The 17,560-nt window shown below is 36.9% G+C and overlaps 1 protein-coding gene across 7 annotated transcripts in view; it reads left to right on the forward strand.

The window, feature by feature from the left end:
- The window catches only part of CCDC15 (coiled-coil domain containing 15), a 76,575-nt gene that overhangs the window by 42,023 nt on the left and 16,992 nt on the right, over window positions 1–17,560 (forward strand). For all 7 annotated transcript variants that reach the window (XM_008535996.2, XM_070623365.1, XM_070623362.1 and 4 more), the window contains 2 exons: window positions 4,959–5,051; window positions 12,492–12,595. In XM_008535996.2, coding sequence (XP_008534218.2) covers window positions 4,959–5,051; window positions 12,492–12,595 — 197 coding nt within the window. The remainder of the gene's footprint in view (window positions 1–4,958; window positions 5,052–12,491; window positions 12,596–17,560) is intronic.

Consider the following 17,560-nt stretch of genomic DNA (forward strand, 5'->3'; position numbering starts at 1 on the left):
TAAAAATTTGTAAGCTTCCCTATGACTGAAAATGAAAAGGCTTTTTTTCTGGAGGAAGCAGTCTCAAACCTTGACCAAGGCAGGAGGTTCAGACCGTGGACTCTTTACCTGAGAAATCTCTCAGAGCTGCCTAGAACACAGCTGAGCACAACAGGCTCTTGCAGGTGCCTTGCTTTGGTTTGAGGCGGCCACAGGAGAAGAGGAGGGTCACAGATCCCACTTCTGACACCAAATATGTTAAACCTGGAAGAAAACACTGAGTCAGACGTTCAAGGAAAGTTGAATTTTATTTCGTCCACTTACAGTCTGCAGGCTAGGGAAGTACCAATCCAAGGAGATCTTGAGTGGGTGTTCCAAAAAAGGGTAGGGAAAAGATTATATGGGCTGAAACAGCAGGATGTTGGCTTCAGTCCAAATTCCCTAGTGACTGTTAACAAAAAACAGGGTCTGCAGACATGGTCTGGTGGTCTGACCACTGGTGTCAGTCTGTCTTTATCTTGATCAGCATAATAGGAACATTGGTAAAAGGTCAGTTGCAAAACAAAATGTCACAAGTTAAGGATTACTGGTTACATATGTATTATTCAAGTTTTCATTTCTTCTAAAACTGATGTGGGGTCAACAGAAAATTTAGGCCTCAGTTAGCAAGAGAGAGTCCAGTTTCCTTTATAATGTTTAACACATTTCCCACTAATCTGTAAGCTTCATGAGGAGAAGCACCATGCCTATTTTGGTTGCGAGTGTATGGACAGCCTTTAGCACAGTGCTGGTACCTGGTAGTCTCTTGCTAAATATGTTTTGAATGAATTAGTCAATCAATCAAACATTTATTGAGCACTTGTTAGGTGTTAGCCATTATTTAGATACTAAATATCAGACATACAACTATGAACAAGACACAGCACTGACAGTCTAAAGAAGAGAGACTGACGCATAAGCAGATAATTATGAAGCAACGTAATTAGTGGTATATGGCATTAACTGAGCGTGGAAGAGGTGTACCTAGCCCTTACTATTCAATTGAGGGTGCAGCGTTGGTGGTGGGAACCTCTTCTTGTCCTTCTGCCACACTAGCCCTGAAAATCCTCTACCCGGGATCAGTGTTTTCTCTTAGGCTCCCAAGTAATCCAGCCTTATTGGAGAAAACACTTTAATAGTGTAGACTTATACCACATTCATGCTTAAGATTTATGATCACAGCTGGGTCCACAGTGCTGCTTAGCATTTTTCTTATTTGCCTTTTGTCAGCGCCCCTCTCATGGCCCACACTGATAATTCTCAACCTTAAACACTTCTTAAAGTTCTTGCATATTCCCATACTCTCAGACTTTCATAAAGAAAATGGAAGCCATCACACAATAACTATTTCAACCATTAACTTTTTTGCCATTCTTAACCTATTCCTACTGTCAGAGGAAAAGTTGTCTCTCTTTGGATCTATATTCTGGATTCTCTTGCCACCTTTTCTTCTGGGTCCCGTTTTGAATATTATATTGTGAGACTCTGGTTTCTGTTAAAATTCTCTGAAGAATGTTGCATCTTTTTTGTTTGTTTGTTTTAGCAGGCGATCAACCTGATTAAGTTCAGCCTATAAGTTCTGTTTCACTTTCTGTGAACAGTGGGTCCAGTGTTAGTTCCGTTCTCAAAGCTTTTATTGTATTCTTTTAGGTCTGTTTCATGCACACATGGTTCAGGGGTGGTTCTGGGATATGTGCCAGTTCATACACAGGATTAAGGGACCTACTTTTCTAGCTCACTCTTCTTTCAAGATACCCACCCCCTCCCTACACTCTCCAGATCCCATGGGCTGCATTTCCTAGAATTTTTAGTTACAGTTAGTGAGAGAGAGAGAGACATAGTGGGGTAATTCCTTCATCAGTGCTGGAAGTTGGTTTTTTAATGTTTTTGAAGGGAGAAAATAATTTCATTGTTGTTGTAGTAAAGGTACACTGAACCAAATCTGAACCAAACCATTGCTCCTAGGGGAGAAACAGAGGTAGGCTCCTGTGAACCTCTGACCACATTTTGGTCAACTAATCAATATATAACCTTGCTTTATGTGTCTTTATGTTTAAAGACACCTTATTTAATATATGTTGTTGATTCATTAACATTGAACTTAGGGCCAGCGGCACTGTAGCTCTTGTCTGAATGAAGCTTATCTAATACATTATTTTCTCTATAAGGCACATCACAGCCTTCTTATACTTGGAAATACTAGATAGTACTACAGCACTGTGCTTAAGGGCCGTTATAAACAATGAAATCACCAACAAAAAGCACAACAATGCAGAAAACTTGACACTAAGTAAAACTTGAAAAGGATACTTGTTTACAGTGTGAAGTATGAAACAAAGGCAGAGCATCACCTTGTTCAACCTCAGCTAACAACGTGCTCATCTGGCAACTCAGATTTTTCATAACTCTGTGCAAGTCTGCAAATGACCGCAAAAGCACCAAGAGTATTGATTTGGCAATTACAAATTTTAGCAACTAGGCCAATTTACAAATAAGGAATATGTGAATAATGAGGATTTCCTATAATTTACATACCATACAATTAATCCATTAAAGGGTACAATTCAGTTTTTTGGTATATTCAAAGGGTTGTGCAAACATCGTCACAATCAATTTTAGAACATTTTCATCATCCCCAAAAACTCCTGTACCCATTAGCAGCCACTCCCTTTTCCCCCCTCATCCCCACCCCCAGCCCTTGGCAACCACTGATTTCTGTTTCTGTAGACTTGCCTATTCTGGACATTTCATATTAATGATATCATGCAATATGGCCTTTTGTGACTGGCTTCTTCACTTAGCATGTTTTCAAAGTTCATTGACTTTGTAGCATATAGCAGTACTTCATTCCTGTTTGTTGGATAATATTGCATTTTATGCATATGGCACATTTTATCCATTTTTCAGTTGATGGACATTTGGATTGTTTCTACTTCTTGGCTATGAAGAATAATGGTACTGTGAACAACTGTGTACAAGTTTTTCTGTGGATATATGTTTTCATTTCTCTTGGGTATACACCTAGGGGTGGAATTGTTGGGACATACGGTAACTCGATGCTTAACCTTTTGAGGAACTGCCAAACTGGTTTCCAAAGTGGCTGCACTATTTTTCATTCCCATCAGTAGTATATGAGGTTTCTAATTTCTCCACGTCCACACCAACACTTATTATTATCCATCTTTTTAATTATAGCTATCTTAATGGGTGTGAAGTGGTATTTCATTGTAATTTTGATTTATATTTTCCTGATGGTTAATGGTGAGCCTCTTTGCATGTGCTTATTGGCCATTTGCATATCTTCTTTGGAAACCTATCTGTTAGATCCTCTGCCCAATTTATAATTGGATTGTCTTTTGATTATTGAGTTATGTGAGAACTCATAATATATTCTACATACATGTCCCCTATTAGTTATATGATTTGCAAATGTTTTTTCCTATTCTGTGGATTGTCTTTTTACTTTCTTTATGGCTTGCTTTGTAGCACGAAAGTTTTTAATTTTAATGAAGTCTAAATTATCTACTTTTGTTGTTTGTGCTTTGATGTCATATCTAAGAAACCTAATCCAAGGTCATGAAGATTTATTCTCTTAAGAGTTTTATATCTCCTACCTTTAGGTCTGTAATCCTCTTTGAGTTAATTTTCTCATATGGTGTTAGGTAGGGGTCTAACTTCATTCTTCTGCATGTGGATATTCAGTTGTACCAACACCATTTGTTGAAAAGACTATATTGCCCATTGAATTCTCATGGCACTCTTGTTAATAATCAATTGATTGTAAATATAAGGATTTATTTCAGAACTGAGTTCTATTCCATTGATGTATATGTCTATTCTTAGGCCAATGTCACACTGTCTTGATTCCTCTAGCTTTGTACTAAGTTTTGAAATCGGGAAGAGTGAATCCTCCAACTTTGTTCTTCTGTTTCAAGATCGTCTGAGCTATTCTGGGTCCCTTGCATTTTCGTATGAATTTAAGGATCACCTTGTCACCTTCTACAAAGAAGTCAGCTGAAATTTTGATGGAAATTGTATTAAAACTGTTGATCAAATTTGGGGAGTACTGCTGTCTTAATAATATTAAGTCTTCCAGTTCTGAACATGAGATAACTTTCTGTTCATTTAGATCATCTTTAATTTCTTTCAACAATGTTTTTTAAGTTTGAGTATAAAATTTATACTTCCTTTGTTAAATTTATTCCTAAGTATTTTTTGATGGTATTATAAATGGATTTTTCCCTTAATTTCATTTTCAGATTGTTCATTTCAAGTATCTAGAAATACAATTGCTTGTTATATAGTGATCTTGTATCCTGCAGCATTGCTGAGAGATAAATAACGTTTAAGCTAAACAGATAAAATTAATTTTAAGCTTTTATTTATAAAAGTTAGAGATCATAATTTGCCTCGTATAATGTCCGAGTAGGTATACCAAGTTATTTCATAAGGCTTTCTTAGTAATATGGGAAATTACCTCCAGTTTCCTCCCTGCCATATCAGTTGATTGTTATAATACTTTCGGGCTTTTATTCTCTGGACTCACACCCATCAAGAGAGTTGTATAAGTTGAAACTGAGTCTAGATTTGAGATATTAAGGGATCTGGCTTTTTATCCTGGATTCAATCCCAAGCACTCATGATAGAGCAGTTTCACTTTAGGAGAAGTTTCATTCTGAACATTTTGATTTGTTATTAGTTCATCCATGTTTTTGACCTGAATCTTGTTCTTTGGTTTATTGTTTTTTATTTGGTTAATTTCTTCAAAACTGCTCTCTTTCATTCTTTTTGGATTTTATTCTATTGGTTTTTTTTTGTTTTTTTAATCCAGTTGAGCTCAGGGTTACAGGAAAAAAGAATCAATAGATGAAAATATCAAAAGCATGCATGGGGCTAGCTGTTGGCAGTTTTTCATTTTGTGTGACTGGACATTCTAACAGGTTTATGATGAATATCAATCAGGATTGAACACTGAATTCCAAACTCCACTGGCACTTCAGTCTGGAGTAGATCAAGAAGAAGACAAGAAAGAGGTATGTAATGATATCTGCTTTTGGACATCAGTATTTATACTATGATAGTATATATAACAGTTTATGTGAATAGAATAGTATTACATAAATATGTAAATTGGAAACAATTTGTTGTGTCCTAACACATTAAGAGCTAATACTGCTATTTCATAGATAAGGCAAAGAAGTTGCTTGAGTCATTTTAATATGTTGGACTTCTCTTCCAAACTCCTAGGATGTAGGGTACCTTGATGTAAAATCTGATAGATTCTGATCCTAGTGAATTTCTCCAGTTAGTGATCTTTGCCACAATAACTCATTTAAAGGAAGAGTTTTAATTTATGGTTTCCTTTTTTAAATTTTCAATAGTTTAAACCAATAGTTTTTAACACTGGCCATGTACCAGAATCATATGTGGAGCTTTTTTCAAAATACGCTTGCCTGGACTCAAACCAGATATACTGAATCAGTATCTGAAAATGTAGGTCTGGGGCATCTGTGTTTTTAAAAAATACCACTGATGAGTCAGCATCATGGTGGAATGAACTTGCCTGGGACTCTCTCCCCTCCAACATACAACAAAAAGGGACATCCATAGTCCAACAGAAGACATCCTAACAACACAGAAACATTGGAGAGACATGCAGCCACACAACGGAGGGTGGAGAGACTGGAACCCCCCTCAGAGGAGCTGGAATGGGGTAAGAGAGAACTTGGCTCCCTCCCCTAAAGACTGCGGTAGCTGCGGGAGGCTCTGAGAGGGAAGGAGCGGGGGAGGGGTCCCTCATTCACGGGATCACCCAGGACTCCCACGGGCCCTTGGAGCCTATAGGGAAGCCCTCTGATGGGGAGAAAGCTTTCGCATGGAGGGACCTTGTCAAGCCAAGACCCCAGGAGACCACAGAGTGAGAGCTGATCAAGAAATCCTGGAATGCACATGGGAGAAAGTACCCCTACCGCTCACCCGCTCAGTGCAGCTCCAGCCCCTGGGATCTCAGCTGAAGGCAGAGGGCTCAGAATGGGTGGCTGTCGACCCCCACCCAGTGGTGATAGGCTGTACCTGCAACTGAATAATATCATAATGAGAAAGAGCTGACCTTCCAACATCAGACACTACATCAAATCTCCAGACCAAAGAGAAAACGACAAGCACCCAGAACTCAGTCCTGAGAACCCAGAAATATGTAAGCTAAATGACAATGAATTCAAAATAGCTATCATCAAAAAAATGAGGTAAAAGAGAATGTAGAGAATTCAGTGAGTTCAGGAGCTTCTTCACAAAAGAGACTGAAACTATAAAGAAGAATCAATCAGAAATATTAGAGATGAAAGACACAATGGAAGAGATAAAACAAAATACGGATTCCCTGAGTGCTTGAGTGGACATCATAGAAGAGCATATCAGCTTAATCGAAGATAGACATGTCGAAATGCTCCAAATAGAGGAGGAGAGACAACTAAGACTAAAAAGAAATGAAGAAAGTCTCCGAGAAATATCCGACTCAATGAGAAAATGCAACATAAGAATTACAGGTATTCAAGGTGAAGAGAATGAGAATGGAGCAGAAAGCATGTTCAAAGAAATAATAGCAGAGAACTTCCCAAATCTAGGGAAAGAGGGGGAAATACGTGTGGAAGAAGCTTCCAGATCTCCTAGATTTGTCAATGTAAAAAGACCTACTGCAAGGCATATAGTAGTAAAACTGGCAAAAATGAATGACAAAGAAAGAATACTCTGGGCAGCAAGGCAGAAGAAAATAACCTACAAAGGAACCCCTGTCAGGCTTTCAGCAGATTTCTCGGCAGAAACCTTACAAGCTAGGAGAGAATGGAATGACATATTCAAATCTTTAAAAGACAAGAATCTTCAGCCAAGAATACTCTATCCAGCAAAAATATCCTTCAGATATGAGGGAGAAATTAAATCTTTCCCAGACAAACAAAAGGTAAGGGACTTCCTGTCCACGAGACCTCCTCCCACAAGGAATCCTCAAGGCCCTCATACCTGAAAAAGAAATAAAAGGAGAAAGGGGTCGCAAAACACAGAGTAAGGAGATAAATAGGTAGGAAGAATCGGAATAGGATAGCAAATATTCAACTCTAGGATTAGGCTAAAGGGAAGGAAAAAACCAAAAAGAAGACAATCTTGTCACTTTAGTCACAAACTCACAACACAAGTTGGAATAAGATATGAGAAAAACAACTTAGGAGGGGAAGAGGAAAGGGACTGAATTGGTTTAGACTAAGGAAATAAGAGGGCATCAGAAAATGGACTATATTATACACAAGATTCTGAATATGAACTTCAGGGTAACCACTAAACCAAAAAGCAGAACAGAGACACAAAAATAAATAAGGAAAAAACAAAGAAACACATCATAAAAAGCTACATAATTCAGTGAGTAGACCAAAACACACAGGACAAGAAACAAAGGAAATGCAGGAAAACCGGAAAACAAGTGATATAGTGATAGCATTAAGTCCTCACTAATCAATACACATCAATAATCACCCTAAACATAAATGGATTGAATTCTCCAATAAAAAGACAAGAGTGGTGAGATGGATTACAGAACAAGATCTAACAATTTGCTGCCTCCAGGAAACACACCTCAGCTCCACTGACAAACACAGGCTCAGAGTGAAGGGGAAGATGATACTCCAAGCTAATGGCAAACAAAAGAAAGCTGATATCGCAATACTTCTATCAGACAAATTAGACTTCAAGATAAGGCTGGTAAAGAGAGACAAGGAGGGGCAGTATATAATGATCAAAGGGACACTCCATCAAGAAGAAATAATGCTTATAAATATCTGTGCACCCAACACAGAAGCACCAAAGTTCATAAAGCAACTATTAACAAACCTAAAAGAAGATATTAAAAATAACGCAATAAGGGGCTGGCCCCGTGGCCAAGTGGTTAAGTTCGCGCGCTCCGCTGCAGGCGGCCCAGTGTTTCGTTGGTTCGAATCCTGGGCGCGGACATGGCACTGCTCATCAAACCACGCTGAGGCAGTGTCCCACATGCCACAACTAGAAGAACCCACAACGAAGAATACACAACTATGTACCGGGGGGCTTTGGGGAGAAAAAGGAAAAAATAAAATCTTTAAAAAAAAAAAAATAACGCAATAATAGTAGGGGACCTCAACACCCCACTCACTTCAATGGCTAGATCATCCAGACAGAAAATCAACAAGGAAACAGTGGAATTAAAAGCTAAACCAGTTGGACTTAATAGACATATATAGAACACTCCAACCAAAAACAGCAGAATACACATTCTTCTCAAGTGCACATGGAACATTCTCAAAGATAGACCATATGTTGGGAAACAAGGCAAGCCTCTATAAACTTTAAAAAATTGAAATAATAACAATCATAATGCTATAAAGCCAGAAACTACAAAAAAAGAGCTGAGAAAGGGACAAAGACGTGGAGACTAAACAACATGTTATTGAACAAGCAATGGATCATTGAAGAAATTAAAGGAGAAATCAAAAAATATCTGGAGACAAATGAAAATTATAACATACCCTACCAACTCATATGGGATGCAGCAAAAGCTATATTAAGAGGGAAATTCATCACAATACAGGCACACCTTAACAAACAAGAAAAATCCCAGATAAGCAATATCAAATTACACCTAACTGAATTATAAAAAGAACAAAGCCCAAAGTCAGCAGAAGGAGAGAAATAATAAAAATCAGAGCAGAAATAAATGCTATTGAATCAAAAAAGGCAGTAGAAAGGATCGGTGAAACAAAGAGCTAGTTCTTTGAGAAGATAAACAAAATTGACAAACCCCTAACCAGACTTACAAAGAAAAAAAGAGAGAAAGCTCAGATATACAAAATCAGAAATGAAAGAGGAGAAATAACAACAGACTCCACAGAAATACAACAGGTTATAAGAGAATACTACAAAAGACTATATGCCAACAATATGGATAACCTAGAGGAAATGGATAAATTTTTAGACTCTTAGAACCTCCCAGAGCTGAGTCAAGAAGAAACAGACAATCTGAATAGACCAATCACAAGGAAAGAGGTTGAACCATCTTTCAATCTCTTTTCAATCAAGAGATTGAACTCATCTTTCCAAAGAGATTAAGACCATTTGTTTATTGTAATCAAAAGCATCCCAAAGAATAAAACCCCAGGACCAGACAGCTTTCCAGGGTATTTTACCAAACTTTCAGAGAGGATGTAATACCTATCCTTTTCAAGCTATTCCAAAAAATTAGGGAAGATGGAAGACTTCCTAACACATTCTATGAGGCCAACATCATTCTGATACCAAAGCCTGACAAGGCCAACACAAAAAAGGAGAACTACAAGCCAATATCGCTGATGAACATAGACACAAAAATCCTCAACAAAATTTTAGCAACCCAAATTCAGCAATACATCAAGAGTATCATACATCATGATCAAGTAGGATTCGTACCAGGGACAGAGGGGTGGTTCAACATACGCAAGTCGATCAATGTGATACACTACATCAACAAATTGAGGACTAAAAACCAGATAATCATCTCAATAGATGGAGAGAGCATTTGACAAGATCCAACAGCCATTTATGATAAAAACTCAGCATAATGGGGATAGAAGGAAATTACCTCAACATAATAAAGGCTATATATGACAAACCCACAACCAACATCATACTCAATGGGCAAAAACTGAGCACCATCCCCCTGAGAACAGGAACAAGACAAGGATGCCCACTATCACCACTCTTGTTCAACATGGTACTGGAGGATTTAGCCAGAGCAATTAGGCAAGAGAAAGGAATAAAATAAATCTAAATAGGGAGTGAAGAAGTGAAACTCTTGCTGTTTGCAGACAACATGATCTAATATATAGAAAACACCCAAAAATCCATTGGAAAACTAATAGAAATAATTAACAACTACACTAAAGTTGCAGGGTACAGAATCAACTTACAAAAATCACTTGCTTTTCTATACTCCAATAACAAAGAGAACTCAAGAAGACAATTCCATTTGCAATCACAACTAAAAGAATAAACTACCTAGGAATAAATTTAACCAAGGAGGTGAAAGACTTATACAATGAAAACCATAAGACGTTACAGAAAGATATTGATAATGACATAAAGAGATGGAAAGAGATTCCTTGCTTGTGGATTGGAAGAATAAATATAGTTAAAATGTCCATACTACCCAAAGCAGTCTGCAGATCCATTGCAATCCCATTCAGAATCCCAATGACATTCTTCACAGAAATAGAGCAAAGAATCCTAAAATTCATATGGGCAACCAAAGACCCTGAATTGCTAAGGCAATTCTGAGAAAAAAGAACAAAGCTGGAGGTATCACAATCCCTAATTTCAAAATGTACTACAAAACCATAGTGATCAAAATGGCATGGTACTGGTACAAAAACAGGCACACAGATCAATGGAACGGAACTGAAAGCCCCGAAATAAAACCACACATCTATGGACAGCTAATCTTCCACTAGGGTGCCAAGAAGATACAATAGGGAAAAGACAGTCTCTTCAATAAATGGTGTTGGGAAAACTGGACAGCCACATGCAAAAAAATGAGGGTAGACCACTATCTCATGCCATACACAAAAATAAACTCAAAATGGATCAAAGACTTGAAGATATGTCCTGAAAGTATAAAACTTCTGGAAGGTAATATCGGTAGTACACTCTTTGACATCGAACTAAAACAGATCTTTTTGAATACCATGTCTTCTCAGACAAGGGAAACAAAAGAAAAAACAAACAAGTGGGAATACATCAGACTAAAGAGCTACTGCAAGGCAAAAGAAACTAGAATCAAAACAAAGAGACAATGCACCAATTGGGAGAAAATATTTGCAAATCATATATCTGACAAGGGATTAATCTCCATAATATATAAGGAGCTCACATAACTGAACAATAAAAAAACAAACAATCTGATCAAAAAATGGGCAGAGAAGATGAACAGACATTTTCCCAAAGAAGATAGACAGATGGCCAATAAACACATGAAAAGATGTTCAACATCACTAATCGTCAGGGAAATGCAAATCAAGACTATACTAAGATACCACTTTATGCCTGTTAAAATGGCTATAATCACTAAGACTAAAATTAACAAATGTTGGAGAGGGTGTAGAGAGTAGGGAACCCTCATACGCTGCTGGTGGGAATGCAAACTGGTGCAGCCACTGTGGAAAATATTATGGAGATTCCTCAAAAAACTAAAAATAGAACTACTGTATGACCCAGCTATCCCACTACTGGGTATCTACCCAAACAATTTGAAATCAACAATCCAAAATAACATATGCACCCCTATGTTCATTGCAGCAGTATTCACAATAGCCAAGACATGGAAGCAGTCCAAGTGCCCATCGACTGATGATTGGATAAAGAGGATGTGGTATATATACACAATGGAATACTACTCAGCCGTAAAAAAGACAAATTCATCCCATTTGTGATAACATGAAAGGACCTGGAGGGAATTAAGCTAAGCGAAATAAGCCAGTCTGAGAAAGACAAACACCAGATGATTTCACTCATATGTGGAATATAACCAAATACATGGACAAAGAAAACAGTTCATTGGTTACCAGGGGAAGGGGGCTGGGGGGGTGGGCACAGTGGGTGAAGGGGAGCACTTATGTGGTGACAGTCAAGAAATACTGTACAACTGAGATCTCACATTGATGTAAACTATTATGAACTCAATAAAAAAAAATGCCACTGATGATTGTCATGTATCCTCCATATTGAGAACTATTAGAGTTTTAATATTTTTTACTGAAGGAATACAAGCTGCTCAAAGGGCGAAAACATGTCCGTGTATACTAGTAACCTTTGAGTAGCTTATGTCCTTAAAAGAAAATATATAAATCCGGAGTATGAACAGATCACACACAGGATGGCAGCACTTGCTTTTATTGTACTTTGTTCTCTTTAGAAGTATGATGCTCTGATATTCCTCAGTCCTTCCCTCTTCCACACCATTCCATGCTAGGCTTAGAGCATGCTATTGTGGTGTGGTTTTAATTTTGAAAAGTTAAAGTGACTATTGTTCTGTTATAAAATGCCTCTCATATGCTTTCTGTGTTCCTGCTTCTGTGGTACTTACTACTTGGGAACTCAAAGTAAGTATAGTAGATATATCTTATCATATCAAATACAATCTTATTCAAGTCCTGTTGACAAGGGACTATATTAAGGGCAAACTAAATTAGTAGTTCTTTCTCTGATTTGTCAGTAACATCTAGTAGCTATGTGCTTGAAAATATAAAGCTCTTGCTGTATGCGATATTATCTTGAGTCACTATAAATAGAAGGAAATTAAGGACTTATTTCCATGTGACTTCTGTATCATTAGTTTTTTTGTCTATGGCACAAAGTTGTTTTCCTTCCCTGGAAAGTCCTCTGAGAGCAGAATCTTAACAATTTTAACTTCTTTCCTTTAGCGTCAAAAGCAATACCTGAGATATAGACGACTTTTCATGGATATTGAAAGAGAACAAGTAAAAGAACAACAAAGGCAAAAAGAACATAGGAAGAAAATTGAAAAGTGAGTTTTTTAATCCTCATTGTGAGCCTTAAATTATCAGTTAAGATGATTTTGGAAACTAAGTTTTAGAAATAATCAGGCAGTGGTTTGCCTTCTGATCCATAGTGGAAACAACTATGTTTGATCTGGGTAGAAATATTGAAAGATGGTTAAGAGCTATGTTTTTTTTTAATAGACTTCATTTTTTTGGAAAAGTTGCAGGTTCACAGCAAAATTAAGCAGCAAGTACAGAGTTCCCATTTACCCTCAGCCCCATACGTGGATTGCTTATCTCACTATCAACATCCTCTACCACAGTGGTACATTTGTTACAACTAATAAACCTACACTGACACATCATAATTCATATTTTACATTAGGATTCACTCTTGGTGTGTAACATTCTTACAAATTTTGACAGATGTATAATGACATGTATCCATCATTATAGTATCATGCAGAATAATTTTACTGCCCTAAAAATGCTTTGTGTTCTACCTGTTTATCTATTTCTCCCTCAACTCTTGGCAATCACTGATCTTATTGTCTCCATTATTTTCCCATTTCCTGAATGTCACATAGTTGGAATCATACAAACGTGTAGCCTTTTTAGATTGGCTTCTTTCACTTAATATGCATTTAAGGTTCCTCCAATGTCTTTTCATGGCTTGATAGCTCCTTTCCTTTTAGTGCTGAATAATATTTTATTGTCTGGATATACCACAGTTTATTTATCCATTCACCTACTGAAGGACATCTTGGTTGCATCCTAGATTCGGCAGTTGTGAATAAAACTGCTATAAACATCAGGTACAGGTTTTGTGTTAGCATAAGTTTTCAACTCCTTTGGATAAATAGCAAGGAGTGTGTTTGCTGGATTGTATGGTAAGAGTGTGTTTGCTGGATTCTTCTCTTATAAGAAACTGTCAAACTTTTTTCCCAAGTGGCTTTACCATTTTGCATTCCACCAGCAACGAATGAGAATTCCTGTTGCTCCACATCCTTGCCAGCATTTGGTGTTGTCAGGGTTTTGGATTTTGATTATTCTAATAGGTATGTATTAGTATCTCATAGTTTTAATTTTGCAGTTCCCTAATGATTTATGATGTGGAGCATCTTTTCCATATGCTTATTAGCCATTTGTATTTCTTCTTTGGTGAGGTTTCTTCCTAGGTCTTTGGCCCATTTTTTAATTGGGTTATTTGTTTTCTCATTATTGAGTTTTAAGAGCCCTTTGTATATTTTGGATAACAGTCCTTTCTCAGATATGTCTTTTGCAAACATTTTCTCCTAGTCTGTGGGTTACATTCTCATTCTTGACATTGTCTTTCAGAGAGCATAATTTTTTAATTTTAATGAAGTCCAGCTTATAATTATTTCTTTCATGTATCTTGCCTTTGGTGTTGTATCTAAAAAGTCATTGTCATACCGAGAGTCACCTAGATTTTCTCCTGTATTATCTTCTAGGAGTTTTATAGTTTTGTGTTTTATGTTTAGCTCTGTGATCCATTTTGAGTTAATTTTTGTGAGGAGTGTAATGTCTATATCTGGATTTATTTTTTTGCACATAGATGTTAGTTATTCCTGTACCATTTCTTGAAAAGACTATCTTTGCTCTATTGTATTGCCTTTTCTCTTTTGTCAGAGATCAGTTAACTTCATTTATGTGGGTCTATTTCTGTTCCATTGACCTATTTGTCTATTCTTTTGCCAATATCATACCATCTCAAGAGGGAAGTGATGCCTATAAGAGACTCATTTTAGCTTTAAGGACACACATAGGGTGAAAACAAAGGGATCAGAAAAGATATTCCATGCAGATTGTCACCAAAAGAGAGCGGAAGTGTCTGTCCTTATATAAAAAAAAATAGACCATAAGTTAAAAACGGTCATGATAGACAAAGAAAGTCATTATATAAAGATAAAGGGATCAGTTCATCAAGATGATATAACAGTTGTGAATATTTATGAACTAATATAGGAGCACCTAAATACATAGAGCAAATACTAACAGAACTGAAGGGAAAAATAAACAGCAATACATTAATAGTAGGGAACTTTAATACCCCTCTTTAACAATGGATTGATCATCCAGACAGAAAATCAAAAAGGAAACAGCAGGTTTGAACAACACTGTAGACCAAATGGATCTATGCAGAACATTCTGTCCAACACCAGCAGAATACACATTCTTCTCAAAAATGCACAGAACATTCTCCAGGATAGATCATGTATTAGGCCATAAAAAAGTCTTAACAAATTCAAGAAAATTGAAATTATATCAAGTATCTTTTCCAGTGAAAAGATGGTTTGAAACTAGAAATCGGTAACAAGAGGAAAATTGGAAAATTCACAAATACATAGAAATTAAATAACACACTCCTGAACAACCAATGGATCAAAGAAGAAATCAAAAGAGAAATAAAAAAAATCTGAGACAAACAAAAGTGGAAACACAACATGCTAAAACTTATGGGATGCATCAAAAGCAGTTCTAAGAGGAAAGTTTGTAACTATCAATGCATTCATTAAGAAAAAAGAAAGATCTGGGGCCGGCCCGGTGGTGCAGCGGTTAAGTGTGCACATTCCGCTTCGGCAGCCCGGGATTCGCTGGTTTGGATCCTGGGTGCGGATGTGCACTGCTTGGCAAGCCATGCTGTGGTAGGCGTCCCACATATAATGTAGAGGAAGATAGGCACGGATGTTAGCTCAGGGACTAATCTTCCTCAAAAAAAAAAGAAAAGAAAAGAAAAAAGAAAGATCTCAAATAAACAACCTAACCTTACCCCTGAAGGAACTAGAAAAAGAAAAGAAACTGAAGGTTAGCAGAGGGAAGGAAATAAAGATCAAAGCAGAAATAAATGACTTAGAGAATAGCAAAAAAATAGAAAAGATCAACAAAACTGAGTTGGTTTTTTGAAAAGGCAAACAAAATTGAAAATCCTTAGCCAGATTAACCACAAAAAAAGAGTACTCAAATAAATAATAAAATTATAACAATATAATTATATAACAATAATTTATAACAATGTAATTCCTATCTTCTAGGTTGTTGATAGAATTAAATGGAGAAGTTTATGTAAAATACTTTACGTTGTACCTGACATGTAATAAAATCAATAAATAGTACCTATTACTACCACAATGATGATGGTAGTGATTATGATGAAGAGGAGGAGGAGGATAATAATAATGGTAATGATGATCATAGTGAATAGGATGAGCACCAAGGGAGGCCAAACAAATGGAGAAAAGGAGACAAAAATAACAATTCTAATGCTACATGAAAAGTGAGATGGGGCGCTGGCCCCGTGGCTGAGTGGTTAAGTTTGCACACTCTGCTTCAGTGGCCCAGGGTTTCACCACTTCAGGTCCTGGGCATGGACCTAGTGCTGTTCGTCAGGCCGTGCTGAGGTGGCGTCCCACATAGCACAACCAGAGGCGCTCACAACTAGAATATGCAAGTATGTACTGGGGGGCTTTGGGAAGAAGAGAAAAAAAAAAGTAAAAAAAGATTGGCAACAGATGTTAGCTCAGGGCCAATCTTTAAAAAAAAAAAGGAATTGTCTTTGGATGATGGGAAAAAAATCATTTTTTTCTGTTCTTTCTGCGTTTCTTAATTTTTCAAACTTTTAATCATTAGTATATTTGACTTTGGGAGCCTAAGCGATATCTGCATTGTAAGGGGCCCCTTGCTCCTGAATATCCTCTTTCTTTTACGTTAGAGAGTACAAGGACTTTGGAAATTTTTGTGTGGCAATCCACTGGTGAGAATGTTTTCCTGTGAGGTGTTTAATAGTTCCTTTGGTATGTTTTTATTCTCACATGCTTTTCTTCCCTTGTGATAGGTTAATAACACTATTGTCCTAAAAGTAACTTGACAAAAACTGCTGCAATAAAAAAGTGTGTGTGTATATGTGTATTTTGGATTAGGGTAGAGGAGGCTTGGAAAAATCCTCATGAGATTGTCTAGGGCAGCCTTTAGGCAGGATTCTATTTAAATATTTCAAGGCTCTTTTCTGTTCTTAATCTTCTTTAGGACTGTAATATATAATCTGCCTGGATAACAGTTTCAGAACCTGAGGACGTTGGCTCTCGGAAAGTGCGTTCTTATATGTAGGACAGATTTGTCTTAAACTATAACCTGGTGGTTTAGCCGTAATTATGATCTGATCTGTATCAAAAAACATTTCAGTTCTGTAGTGCCCATATGTAAGCATTTTACAGACTCATCAGGCAAAAGACAATGGAAATTTAGTTCAGTTCATTTAACTGAAGCCAAGACGTCCCGTTGTGGGCGTTTTTCTGTCTAACCTAAATCTTCTTATGACGTACCTACCACATGGCATAGTCAATGGGGATTTTTCTTCAGCTATACTGCTGACCCTCTTTGAAAGCTTTTTTATTTAAAGCTTTTGTTTTATTGCAATTTTTCTCACTGGATAACGTTTTTCTTCTTGTACTTATACTCTTGACCCTAGCGAAAATATGAAGGTTTCTGTCTTACAGATGGTATCAGAAAATTAAATCTTGTTGTTGATAGTTTGCAAATAATTAAAAATTATTTTTTTGCTTTTTCCTTGTTGTAGAAACTATATCACTTATGCCTTCTTTGCATGGAGGATATATGATTTAACTTAAATCCACTTTAGCATTCTGAAATAAACAAACATCTGCTTTCTAAACAGGAATTGATAATAACTGCTTTACCTCACCTAGTTGTTATAAGAATCAAATGATATGTTTTCATTCATTTATTGAGCAGCTATTTATTGAGTGTCTGTTAAGTGATGGACATAATGCTAAACTTAGGAAGTGCAAAAACAGAAAGACATGATCCCACTCTTCAAGGATCTTACTAGGTAGATTTCACTGACTAATGGGGAAGCAGATAAATAAATAGATAATTGTAATGCCATATATTAAGTATTATAAGGCAGTATAGGATGTGGTTAAGAACGTGGAGAGTGGCCAGCCTGGTGGCGC

This window comes from Equus przewalskii, chromosome 6 (assembly GCF_037783145.1).
Source record: "Equus przewalskii isolate Varuska chromosome 6, EquPr2, whole genome shotgun sequence".
Lineage (NCBI taxonomy): Eukaryota > Metazoa > Chordata > Mammalia > Perissodactyla > Equidae > Equus > Equus przewalskii.